The 13,579-nt window shown below is 39.5% G+C and overlaps 1 protein-coding gene and 1 long non-coding RNA gene across 9 annotated transcripts in view; both read left to right on the top strand.

Moving 5' to 3' along the window:
- AFTPH (aftiphilin) overlaps positions 1-10,848 on the top strand; it is a 68,282-nt gene extending 57,434 nt beyond the window's left edge. For all 8 annotated transcript variants that reach the window (XM_031020038.2, XM_031020044.2, XM_081833599.1 and 5 more), the window contains 2 exons: positions 2,856-2,979; positions 9,725-10,848. In XM_031020038.2, coding sequence (XP_030875898.1) covers positions 2,856-2,979; positions 9,725-9,869 — 269 coding nt within the window. In that variant the 3' untranslated portion in view covers positions 9,870-10,848. The remainder of the gene's footprint in view (positions 1-2,855; positions 2,980-9,724) is intronic.
- Positions 2,986-6,233, top strand: LOC145723913 (uncharacterized). Its single transcript, XR_014149312.1, has 2 exons — positions 2,986-5,328; positions 5,548-6,233. It is a non-coding gene; the product is annotated as an uncharacterized LOC145723913 (long non-coding RNA).
- Positions 10,849-13,579: the final 2,731 nt, after the last annotated feature.

Below are 13,579 nucleotides of genomic sequence, written 5' to 3' on the forward strand. Positions count from 1 at the left end.
AAAACCAATCTCTGTCTGGTTTTGACTTCAAAATGATATTTTACTATTTACCCAAATTACTTCTAAATATGTTTGAGCTATGGAATGACCGGGGTAAGTCTAATTAGCTGTTTTTAATACTTAATTGGGGGAAAAAAAGACAACAAAAACTTGTGTATCAGTTTCCTTATTACTGTATTCCCAAGAATGAACTACCAAACTCCCATTTTAAATTTGCTCTCAGATTTGTTTTGTCATGAACTGTACTATAATTTACATGAGGTCACTATTTTTAGACACCTGAAACCTGGTTCAAGTTTAATTTTTGGTTACATCTCAAACTCAGTTAAGAACACAAATGAAGTACAGAAATTACGTGATAACCAGGCTCAGTATACACAGCTTCAAGAAGAGCAAGTGGTTTCAGAAGCTTAGAGCTGTAATGGAAGTGAAATTAGCATGCTCAAATGCAGTCCTCCTTACTTTGGAACCTTTTAAATATTTTTGTTCCGTATTTTCATTAATATGCTCTAGCTGCTCTATAAACTTGATCACTATAAATTTGCTGTGGCTTCTTTTTATTGCTATTGGGTTTTGTTAAAACTTACCATCAACCTACAGGTATCAGCACCTTTCTCAGTGTTCCATTTCACCACTTGCTTGCACTTTTTCTGACTTGTTTCTGGGAAAGTCATTTTGTCTTAGCTTGCGGTTATTTAATTATTTGTGTGTGAGACTTAGGAGGTTGGCATAGAACTTGGTTGGCTAGCTTTAGTTATGTAACTAAACTGTGCCTCATTGAGGTTATGTAAAAAACAAACAAACAAAAAACCAAAAAAAAAACACAAGCAGACTCTTCCATTAAAAAAGAATTACTCTCCAATTATTAGTGTAGAGTAAGTAGTTATCTTGTTTTTGAAAAATATAAAATATAGTCATGGTACTTTCCTGGGGTTCTTTGTTTTCTTTTGGTTTGGTTTTTTTGTGATGGTGGTGGTTTTGTTTTGGGCAAGGGGGGTTGGGTTTTTTGTGTTTTTGTTTTGTTTTTTTTTGATCTCCCACTTTATTCTTTGACAGCCAAGTGGCCAGTATTTTACAAACCTGACCAAATTTTTACTACCACTTTTTGTTGCCAGTCAGAATGCAGTTATTTATTCTGTGCTGTATGTTAGACATCAGCTTAAATTTTGTGGTTACTTGGAATCTAACCTTTCACAGTGGAGGAAGGAGGTACTTTGGGTTCATTTGGTCCCCTACAGGTATCTACAATTTTTTAGATTTTAATTGAAACGTATATCCTTACAGAGATACAAAGAAAGGGTCTCATTAAGTATTTTTCGAAACTGTACCTTAATGAAATATTAAGAACTTGGGAGAGTCAACGAACATTTTCTATAGCCTTCCTTCCTTGTTGGACGTGATAACTGTGGAAGCTGCTTTTGCTTGTTTGATTTCTGTAAACATCTGAGTCTGTATTTACATCTGCCAGGCATCTGCAAAGTTGGTTAATAGAAGGCAGTTCCTGATTTTTTTCTTAACCTTAAAATATCTTAAAAGGAGGAAACTTGTTAATAACATTAGTATTTACATATATGTGTAATTTTCTCTGCTGATCTTCAGAGCTTTTTTAGAAATAATAAATAAAAATTGATGAAACTGGGCGCCTGGGTGGCTCAGTTGGTTAAGCGACTGCCTTCGGCTCGGGTCAAGATCCTGGAGTCCCAGGATAGAGTCCCGCATCGGGCTCCCTGCTCAGCGGGGGGTCTGCTTCTCCCTCTGCCCTCTCATGCTCTCTGTCTCTCATTCTCTCTCAAATAAATAAATAAAATCTTTAAAAAAAAAAATTGATGAAACTATAAGACATTCTTCCTTACAGTCTGCTTTTCTGCTATACTCTGAAACTACTAAACTTTTTACCTCAAGTAATTTGCTGGTACCATAGAGAGCAGAGGATTAATTTTTTTTTATCTGAGTCTCTATTACCCAAAACTGAGCCTGAGTTGAAAATATTTAATTGTTCTTTTAAGTGTTTTTATAGTCATTGTTATTTAATATAAATTTATATTCAAGGGAAATATAAAAATATATATGTATGTTTTAGTGAAGTCAAATAAATCTAACTCAGCTTCATTTTGAATTCCTTAAAACCAGCTTGGATATGAGACCATAGAAATATAATTAACCCCTGAGACAATTTTCATTTTGTCTAAAAGTAGTGCTTTTATTAGTTTTTCTGGGAATATTTTACCCTCCCTACTTGGAAGAAAGAACAATGTGGTATATAATTTATCTTTAGTAATAATGTGATGCTTTGAGGAATATTTCATGTCCTCAGGTGGCCAGAATATATTTAACCAAGTCATTTACCATATTTGAGACTTTAGCTTCTAAATCTTTGGGTGTGGAAGAGAGTGTAATGGAGATAGAATGGTTAGAGAGGTGTAGAGGGAGAGAAAATATCAAAAATGAGGTTAATCAGTCCATTTAAACATTGAGGTATCATATAACAAATTATGTGCACTCTCTATAAAACACTGATAACTTTCATGTCACTAATCCAAAATTGAGAGAATTTTCTACAGCAGATAGAAATTTTAGAAATATTTGCATGATATCTACTACATAAATGTTAGATGAATTAAGGCTGTATTTATACCAGAGTGAGATTTTAAAAGTATTTTCCTTCTTTATAAAAATTCTGAAAGGTGGAATCTGTAATTTAAAAAATAAATGCAATATTACAGTAGTCTACAGACGTGTTGTGCTCGTAAAAGACTCAGATGTTTACAGAACGAGTGCCTTTTGCATCTTGGATCGTGGCTGACTGAGTAACGCACTGCAGCTTGCCCTCACTGACTGTCATTTTATACTATAAGGTGTGGATCCAGAGTTGTATGAGTTAACAACTTCTAAGCTGGAAATCTCCACCTCAAGCCTCAAAGTGACTGATGCATTTGCAAGACTCATGTCCACAGTAGAGAAGACAAGCACATCTACCAGGTAAGCAGATAGTGTTCATTACACCCTGTTTTGAATTCTGTGTTAAAGAAAACAGTCCAAATGGGAAAGCAAATAAGTTGACAGTATTTCAATAAATTGTATTAAAATTCACTTTGTATTTATAAAAATCAATAGATGATGCCTAATTCCAGAAAACAGTTATCAAATTATGTTCAATTATGAACTTTATTAGAGCGGAGCTATTTCATAAGAGGCTGGAAAGGGCTGACAGATGTGGTTTTCTCCTCTTACCCCCTCTTCCCCCCCGCCCCGCCAAACTTTGTGGAGAAGAATTCTGATCAAGTATTGAGATCATAAGCCACTGCAGAAACAATCCCTTCTTCCCTTCATAACCCTGAGATGATCATCTGTGGGAACCCACTTTCACACCCCCAGAGTCACTTAGGCTAATCTTTCTACTCCTGACCTAAGCTGGAATAGGCGATGGCTACTATTTTATTTTCTGCATTTTTGCTGATGTACAACATCTCTGAGTTGGGATGTGAAGCCTTGCTTTGCCAAGCTTTCTGGGAGGCCCTTCAGGGACGTGGCCTTTAGAAAAGCAGTGTTGGAGCCAGACAGAAGGAATGTCACTTGGGCCCTGTGCTCAGGATTCGATAAACCTTTAGTTTTACATAACTAGGCACCAGAACAGTAAGCCATTGCTTTGACATGTTAGCCGTAAGAATAGGCCAGTTCCTAATAAGAGGTAGTCATTGTGAACCAGGAAATCACTGCCACGGGAGCAAATACTGGTTGATAGGAGCGCCAGCTTCACTGTTCCAAACCAATTGTCATCAGCATTTTCAAGTGGAAATACTTACCTGCTAGTGGCCCACTTTGGCAGAAGTATTATAGCCCTTACTCCTAAATAAATACATTGTTTCCATGTCAGATTCAGGTTTATCTTTTGAATCAATTCTTCTGTAGAAAAAAAGCCATTTATTAAAAGTCTTTTTTTCTTACGAAGAATAAATGCTTACCAGTCTTAAAACTTTGATTTGAATTATCCCATTGCCTTTCAAACTGTATTGTGTACTTAAATATCCATTCATTCAACAGATATGTATTATTATTAATATTTATAATTATGAAAAGGCATTATTATCTTATAATTGTGGATATCCTTAGCTTTTCCTTAGAATAATTTACAACATGCACGCACCACAGATTCTCCTGTTCTCATTGTTCCCGTGTCTTTGTGGTAACACCTGCTGCCACTGGTAAAGCCTCCTCTTTAGTGAACCTATTTGTAAATGAATCCTCTGTGGATTCTTTTTGCTCACCTTCTAATTTTTCCTCTCCCCAAATCATATTTTCAAATTGAAATTCTTCTCATACAAGTTTCTCGTCCATTTTTTCTATATATGTTAGCCAAAAGCTGCTGCACATTTGACTTTAAAAAAAAAAAATACTGATGCTTTTATTGTTTGGGCTTTCCCCTGCCGTTTTTAGGGCAACCTTTTCTAAGGACAGTCCTACCATTTTGTTAACTTTTTTACTTCTGCAGTCTCACTGAAGGAACTGTGGTAGAACTTTGCAAGTCCCATGATGAGAATTCAGTCTTTGTGCCATTAGGAGGAGCTCTACACCACATTGTTAGCTTGCTTGCTCTCCTAACTTTGTAACTCATCCTTGAAACATCCCATCTACACCAGGGAACTTGAACAACTCCTATCACTTTAAGAAATTATTTTCATTGTTTCCCTTATTCTGTACTATTATGGAATGAACTAGAACCATTGTGTGTATCCTAAGGTGAGTGTCGTAACTGCATTGAATTGCTCTCTAGTATCTGTCCAGCTTCGTGTTTAAAACACAACACATTGGGGCGGGGCGGGGGGTGGGGTGGAATAAAACCACCAAGTTGCCAACTCTGTCTTTTGTTTTGAGGAATTATTTGAAAATGGTAAGAAATGCAAATATTCACGTCTTACAATTAGAAGGTAATACCATAAGGTGTCCCCATGAATGATTCTCGGTTGTACAGGGTGGATGAAAGGTGGATGGCATGCATCATTTCAGAAAATTTCAGAGTCTTTGTTGTTTTTACATTTTGTTCTATTTTTCTTTTTGTTTTTGAATTAAAACTACAGAAAGTAAAGCTCAACAAAATCTTCTTGACTGTTGACAACTGTACACAAAAGGTAGAGTGACTGTAGGGTACCACAAGGTTAAGAAACGGAGGAGTAGGGAGAGGAAGTTGACGTGTAACAAACACATACTGTTTTCTGAATGCCTTTGCTGCATATGTAGGAAGAAATGAATGTGCTCATCTCTTTCCGTACCCAGTTTGTTAAAGTAACTTCTCACTTTTTAAAGAAATGCAAGATCTTAGTTTTGTTTTTTGTTTTTTTTGTTGTTTTTTTTTTTTAAAGATTTTATTTATTTATTCATGAGAGACAGAGAGAGAGAGAGAAGCAGAGGGAGAAACAGGCTCCCAAGGAAGGAGCAAGGAGTCCGACTCGGGACTCCATCCCAGGACCCTGGGATCATGACCTGAGCCGAAGGCAGACGCTTAACCATCTGAGCCACCCAGGCGCCCGCAAGATCTTAGTTGTAAAATAGTTCCTTCTTGCTTTACCTTTTCTAATACAGAGAAAAATTACTTCCTCACCTTAATCAGTGGGTGACCACCTAGTTAGTAACGGCAGACCTCTAACTCAAGTTTATACAAGCCAAACGACTATTTGCCAAAAGGGATACATACGTCTTTTTTTTCTCTTTTTTTCCTTTGACCTTTCAGTTGGGATATAACCACATACCATACAATCCACCCTTCTCAAGTATACAGTTGAGTGGTTTTTAGTATGTTCACAGCATTGTACAACCATTACCACTACCTAATTCCAGAACATTTTTATCACCCCAGAGAGAAACTCCATACTTAGTAGCAGTTACTCCCTGTCTGCCACTGTTCCCAGCCCCTGACATACACTAATCTGCTTTCTTTCTCTAGGAATTTGCCTGTTCTGGTTATTTCATATAAGTGGAATCATACAGTATGTGACCTTTTGTTCCTGGCTTCTTTCTCTTAGCGTGTTTTCAAGTTCAGCCACGATATTGTGTGTATCAGTATTTCTAATACCTTTTTATGGCTGCATAATATAATATTCCTTTGTGTAATTATACCACATTTTACTTCTCCATTAATCAGTTGATGGGTACTTGGGTGGTTTTCGCTTTTTGACTCTTCTGACTAATGCTGCTATGAACATTCATGTACAGGTTCTTGTGTGGACAGATGTTTTCCATACTCAGAGTGAAACCACCAGGTCATATGGTAACAGTATGTTTAACTTCTTGAGCAACTGCTGAACTGTTTTTCAAAGTAATGCCACCATTTTACATTCTTCCAATAATATGTTAAGGATTCTAGTTTCTCCACATTCTCATTGAGGCTTGTTTTTGTCTGACTTTTTGGTTATAGCCATCCCAGAAACCATTGCCTACTTCAAGGTCAGGAAGATTTACACCTATGTTTTTTTCTGAGAGTTTTATAGCTTCAACTCTTACATTTAGGTCTTTGATCCATTTTGATTTAATATTTGAATGTGTTGTGAGGGGTCCAGCTTCATTCTTTTACATGCAGATATCCCACACTGTTTGATGAAAAGACTCTTTTTCCTCATCGGTGGTCTTGGCACCCTTATGGAAAATCAGTTTTCCATTAATATATGGGTTTGTTTCTGGACTCTCAGTTGTATTGCACTGACAAAAAGGATACATGTTAGCTAACGAGAATGTAAATCAAAATTAGGTCCCTGCTTTTGTATTTGAGAAAAGTTCATGATACAACTTTTTATTTTCAGGTTCTCCTCAAGCATTTTCTTCTTATATTCCAAGAAAACTAGATCACATCAATGCACAGTGACTACAGATAAATACACAAACTGTCAACTCTAATCTTTTTCAATTTCCTGTTGCCTCTAAGTAGTGCCTCTGAAGTAAGGGCATTAGTAGAAAGTCTATAGAGTAATCTTTACCAACCATTTCTTGGGTAAAAGCTTCTACCTTGCTCTCCTTTCCCACACCCCAACTGTGTTTCACAAATGAGAAAGTTCATTAAGGTGCGATTTTGTTATTGGGTTTTGTTTTGTTTTAAGATTTTATTTATTTGAGAGAGCCCGAGTCAGCAGGGAGGGACAAAGAGACTCTCCGCTAAGCAGGGAGCCCGATGCGGGCTCGATCCCAGGACCCCGGAATCATGACCTGAGCCAAAGGCAGACACTTAACCGACTGAGCCACCCAGGCGCCCCTATTTGTTACTGTTTTTTTTTTCTTTAATTCAATTAGCCAACAATCATTAGTTTTTGATATAATGTTCAGTGATTCATTAGTTGTGTATAACACCCAGTGCTCATCACATCATGTGCCCTCCTTAAGGCCCATCACCCAGTTACCCCATCCCCCCACCCACCTCCCCATCCACAACCTTTTGTTTCCCGGAGTCCAGAGTCTCTCTGTTACTGTTTTTAATAACCTTCTATCATTACAGAAGCAGTAAGATAGATATATTATAGAAAGTTAGAAAATACAGAAAATTAAAACTTAGCTTCACATTCTTACCACTCAGATCAGTATAACTCCTTTCAGATCATTTTCTATGTAAATAATATATGTATGTGTGTTGTTTTAACCAAAAATGAGATTTTATGGTCCATGCCAAATTGAACTTACCTCTGCAGTTTGTGATCTCCATCTGTCAACTTCAGTGCATTTTTATTCCATCTAATACCGAAGCTATGTTCAGATGTCCCCTCAACTCAATATTGGTTTCAGCAAAGTAGAGAACTGTTGTACCTGGCTGTTACGGCTCCTCAACTTCCTTTAATCCAGCTTATCTACCCCCAACCCTTTTGTTTGTTTTCAGTTTTAACAGCTTATTAAAAAGATCAGTCCAGATGTCCTGCAGAACATCCCAACCTCGGCATTTATATGTTGGCTTCCTTCAAGTAGTAGTTAATATATTTCTCTTTTCCCCTTATTTCCTGTAAGCTAGGAATTATATCCACAAGTTTAATGAATTCGGGTGAAACGTTTTGGCTGGATTCCAGCACAGGTGTTGTACTGCATCAGAAGTTGCATAATAATCTGGTTGACTCCATCATTAGTGATGCTAAAATGGACCACTGGTGAGAGGCTGGCCTTTTCCATCATACAGACACTTACAGTGTTTCACTTTACTCTCTGGTTTTTCTTTTCTTTTTTTTTTTTTTAGTATTTTTATTTATTCATTCGAGACACAGAGATCTAGAGAGAGAGCATGAGCAGGGGGAGAGGCAGAGGGAGAGGGAGAAGCAGACACCACGCTGAGCCAGGAGCCCAATGCGGGGCTTGATCCCAGGACCCTGGGATCATGACCTGAGATGAAGGCAGACGCTTAACCATCTGAGCCACCCAGGTGCCCCCATTGTCTGGTTTTTCTTCATCAAACACCCACCTAATAATTTTGCCACCATTTAAATGTAATTAAAATTGTAGATTTTAAGCAGAAAATACTGGATTGCTATTCCATTCTTCTGAGAACCCTAGAACTGAGTACTGGTTGATCTGATGGCTTCGGTGTGCCTAAAGCCCATCCCTTGTGGAAGAACTTCGGTCTTACAATTCTGATGTTTGATTTTTCCGTCATTCTATTAAATCTTTTCATTTCAGCCTGAATTCAAAAGTGATAACAGAAAATCTAGGTATGAAATATTGTCTTTCCCCTCTCGCTTCTTCTCCTGACGTTCCGTTCCCCATCACAACGACAAAGAGAATAATTAGGTGGAAGAAATAACTTGTGTCACACCTAATATAGTACCAACTATTTTACCATAAAAGAGAATTGGGCTTTTTAGAATCAGCAATTTTAAGTGAACTTTGGTCTAAAATTAATATCTGTATGACCGCAACTATTCTTTCAATATATTTAACATCTTGGAAAAAATCAGGGTTGGGTTACAGTCATGTGCTCAATTTGAGCCACATTTGAGGCTCACTTGACATTTCTGCAGCTCACCTCCTGGGAAGCCCTGGATGAAAAGGAGTTCTTCCTGTCTGTGTTAGGCGCTAACCTGCTCACTTCTGATACCGGGGCAGTGAGTAAAATGGACTTCATCTGCAGAACCCCTAGGATTTTGAGATTTCCCCTCTCCCCGAGCACTCCAGCCTGTGTCCATTCTCAGCATCCAGAACCAGCTCCCGTGCTGCCCCTCTTGGACCTGCCGCCTGTGTCCCAGCGGGGCCGAGACTGGGGGTTTTTGAGCCGAGGGCTTTCTCTCCTGGAATTCCCCATGGGGAATGAAGAAAGCCCGGGTTAAAATGACTTACAAGATCTTGTGCCAGACATAAACATTGCTTTATGTTGAAGTAATTTTGGTAGTTTCACGGGGGTCAGGGAGAAATCTGGTTGGGTGAACTTTTATTAGGGCTCCAGCATTCTATTTCTGCTTAGTAACATTTTAAAAGTGTGCCCAGGTAGATGCTGCGAGCCTTCGGCAGGTCTGTGAGCTGTACATGGGTACACAGGAATGTCTGTAGGTCCGAGCCTGGCCGTAATGAGCACACACGACTCGGGCATGCATCTCTGTGAGAGATTCGGCATCTGGCACGGAAGCACACACACAGGGATTATGAGGTTCAGGACCTGGCAGAGAAGTCCCCACAGATCTCTAACTCTCTACCTTGAGAGTGGATTTTCTCCCATTTGACCTACAACAAAGTCACATTAACACAGTTCTCTTTTTTCATTTGTCAATAGGAAACCGAAAAGAGAAGAGCACCTGAGTGACGAAGCCATCAAGGTGATCGCTAGCCTTCCGGACTTAACGTTCATGCATGCCAAGGTGTTGATGTTCCCGGCCACGTTAACACCTTCCACAAGGTCCCAAGAGAAAGCAGACTGATAACTGATGTGAATTGGACAATTTCAATTGCTTTCCCTTACCTCCAGCCCTTCTCTCCCTTCCATCAAAAGCATACCTGCTCTAATTAAAAAAAAAAAAGTTCAGCTGATTTGTTGGTAAGCCGCACTAGAAAGGTATACATAGTAATGTATATTTATTTACATACTGAAGTCCTAAATTTATATTAGAAAAAAATGTAAATAACCGGGGATGAACATTTTTGAAGATTTATTCTTTTTGTGTTGCTGGGGTGTATACATTTATGTCTTTGTGAAATACACTGGTGGTGTCCTTCTTACAAAACTTTTGAAATAAAAAAAAGAAAATTAAAAACTCAAATCTCCACTGTCTGTGAAATCCCCTTCAGTCTTTTTCAGATTGCATTGAATGTCCTATTAATTTTTCATACCGTATGTTGAATTAATTTTTGCTATCATAAATAAGCTCCAAAGTCCCCATTTTTTTTTTTTTCAATTTTATGTGTAGTGGGTTTAAGATCTGGCTTTTAACATTTTTGCGCTCTTTTTTAATCTTTTCAATCTGGCATATTGCTGTTTGACCTTTTGCAAGGTACTTTATCGATTGCTCTTTTGTTACAGGGTGTGGATCATTGTCAGAACTTGATTGGAGGGGTTTAAAGAGATTGTGTCTGTTTTAAATCAGTTTGGTTTGGAGAAGGACCAAATTACGTGAATGTCTTACAATGAAATTCACTTGTTAATGATTTTTTGTTTTATCGTACCACTATTTTTTGAGGATTTTGCACAGTGTAAAATGACATAATCATAGATTGCTATGGTTTAGGCTGTATATACAGTAAAAACTATGGGTTTTAAATGTTTGGGGAAATTCCTATGGAAAAAAGAAAGACACGTAGAAGAACCTCTGACAAGGTTAATGTGCATGCCCAAGGTCTTTTGAGATTTCAGTGTGTAAATTTCCTTTTAGCTTACACAAAAATAAAATAATTTAAAAGAAATTTAGCCTGGTGTTTTTGTACTTTGGTATCTGAGGGAAAAATATGATGAGTTTGGATGGGAAGGTTTATTCCATTTTAATGTATTTCAATCCAGAGGAAATCATTTGGTAGGTCGGGCTTCCACTTTTTTGAAAGCAGAAAGAATTGGGATCTGGCCCATAGGAACTGGATCAGTACTGAGGCGGAGCTATTTTTATGTAGAACATGAGATCATAAAAGAATTTCCCATGATTCACTATAATGTATCTTCATCAGAACTGGCAAAGTTAAATAAGCATTTCTAGGGAATTTTTTTCTTTGCCAGTAAATATATGCATGGTACTAAGGTGAGCAAGAAATTTCTACGAGGTAATTTTTAAATATTGCTATCGGCTATTGCGTCAGCAGAGTCACAAGACATAGTTCATTAGAAACAGGCAGCCGGCCCGACAGTAGTCCCTGCCGGCCTCCTGCGCTGTGGGAACCCCCTGCCCCTCCCGCACGGACATCCCTGTGCTGCCAGCTTATCACACAGGCCGTGGGAACCGCTGGTGAACGTACTAGAAGTATGGCCTGGAGTGACCGTGCCTGTCCGACCTTTTTGTTGTCATCGTGATTTCAGAGAAGGCTCTCTTTCAGAATAGTCCCAAGTCCCCCAGTGTCCCGTGACCCTTCCGAATGGAAGGATAAAAGTATTCCTCAGCAGAACTTTACACGTTTCGGTAATTGAGGCTGAAAGGGCTGCTTCTGCCGTACGACTAGACTATGATGGCAGCCTTTACCAACGAAAGTTCAGAGCCCATCTATTAGCTGCATTACTGAGAGAAAGTTAATCAACTTCTCTGAGCCTTAATTTGAAAATGGGAATGATACTGCCTTCCTGTGGGGTTGATGTATTAAATAATAAATGTAAAACACTTGTCACGTGAGGAAAGAATCAATAAATGGTAGCAGGAACGTAGAGTCAGCAAAACCTGTGATGGCCCCCGGAGTCCCAGGGGATTCAAGAAGCAATCATGGGAGAAAGGATCCCGTAAAATAAGTGATTGCATTATTTAGACATGGTCAAGTGGGTCTTCCTCGTGAAAGTGACCCTGCTTTAATGACACACAGGATGGATATTTCATCTTAGAACCACGTTTAGATGAGCCAGATTTCCCTCTTGCTTGTCCTATTGGCCTTTGATGTTTTAATCACAACAGGCACATCAGTATTGGATTATCACGGGTTAAAGTCAGTACTCGCCTTAAGGACAAGAAGTGCTCGCCCCAAACCAGGGCTCAGGTTGCACCCGAAAGCAGGAGCAGTGGCTGGTGAGGGAAGAGCCTCAAGCGTCTCTCTGGATCTCAGCTAAGGGAGAGCCCGTTGGCTGCACACAGCAGCTGCCCATTTGTCCTGCTGAAAGTCAACCCGGTGGGCCCTGCAGAGTTGGGGAGAAGACATCAAAGCGGCAGAGACCCTAAAAGCCAGTCACGCGCAGTGGAGACTGGTTTAGCAGTCAGCTTTGTGTCCTCGACACCTTAAAGCCAGCTCAACTCATCCCCTAGAGTCTCCTCTCACTTGATGGCCCAATCCAGACTGGGAAGTATAGGAGAAATGTCCCTAAATTGAGTCATGTGTCGCTACTATTTTTGTGAGTCATTCTTTTATATAGAAACTTGTTCCTCCCTCTACATGATTATCATGTTCTTTATTTAGAACTTGCCACTTTTCGTTCCCTCGTGTTTCTTGAATCAGTTAGGATTAGGTTTGGCTGTGAGTAACAAAAACCCAAAATACTGCATTCCATGGAATAAGATTCATACTTCCGTCACATCTGAACTTCTCTGAGATTGGAATGTGCCCCACAATCGGAGGGGCTCCATTTCACCCGCAGTGGGTTTTCTGTTAGTGCTGAAAATAGTGCTGCCTTACAGCAGTGACCAGAATTGATGCAACGTAGCAATGGTGGCTTAAGCCATAGAAGTTCGTTTCTCTTGCAGTCTAGGGCTGGTGAAGGGGCTTCATAAGATCATCGGTGACTGAAGCTCTTGACTTACCTCGTTCCACCAGGACCCACACATGGTGTCTACCTCATGGTCCAAGGGGGCTGCTGATGGTTCAGCCACCATGCCTACGTTCCAGCCATCTATGAAGGAAGAGCAAAGAAGAGCATTCTCCCTCTCATTAAGAACACTTTCCATAAGGTATACAAAATATTTCTAATTACTACCTCGCGGCCAGAACTTCGTTGCAGCGCCCTATCTGGCTACAAAAGAGGCAGGGAAGTACCTGTGTTGTGGGCAGCCATCTAACCGGCGTTCTCGTAGTAAGAAGGAGTGGACAGACACTGTAGGACCACTGCAAAGCTGGGCCTCACTTTTCACTTTGCATTGCATACACACAGTATTTCATTGAGCTCAAGTCATACCTAGAGAAATGAATTCCGGGATTGTTGTCTCAGGGCTGGATCTGACTTCCTGGTGGTTTCTAATAAGAGGGGAAGGAATCTATGGAGGGCCGCACAGGTTTCCTGGGCCCTGGGAGGAACCTGTGCTAAGACAAATCGTGGATGGTGGTAGGGAGCAGCCGGGGGAGGTAGAAGGGACACCGGATTAGGCTGGGAGTTGTGTCTTCTAAATACAGTTCTCCACTAATCAGCTGGAAGATGTTGAATAAATCCCTTTTCTAAGGCTCCGGTACTTCAGAGTCTACAGAACTGAAAACTAAGGTAGGAAGAAACCTTAGAGAATCATAGAATTCTAGAGCCGGA

This window comes from Leptonychotes weddellii, chromosome 10, assembly GCF_054177405.1.
Source record: "Leptonychotes weddellii isolate Sample4059 chromosome 10, ASM5417740v2, whole genome shotgun sequence".
Classification (NCBI taxonomy): Eukaryota; Metazoa; Chordata; class Mammalia; order Carnivora; family Phocidae; genus Leptonychotes; species Leptonychotes weddellii.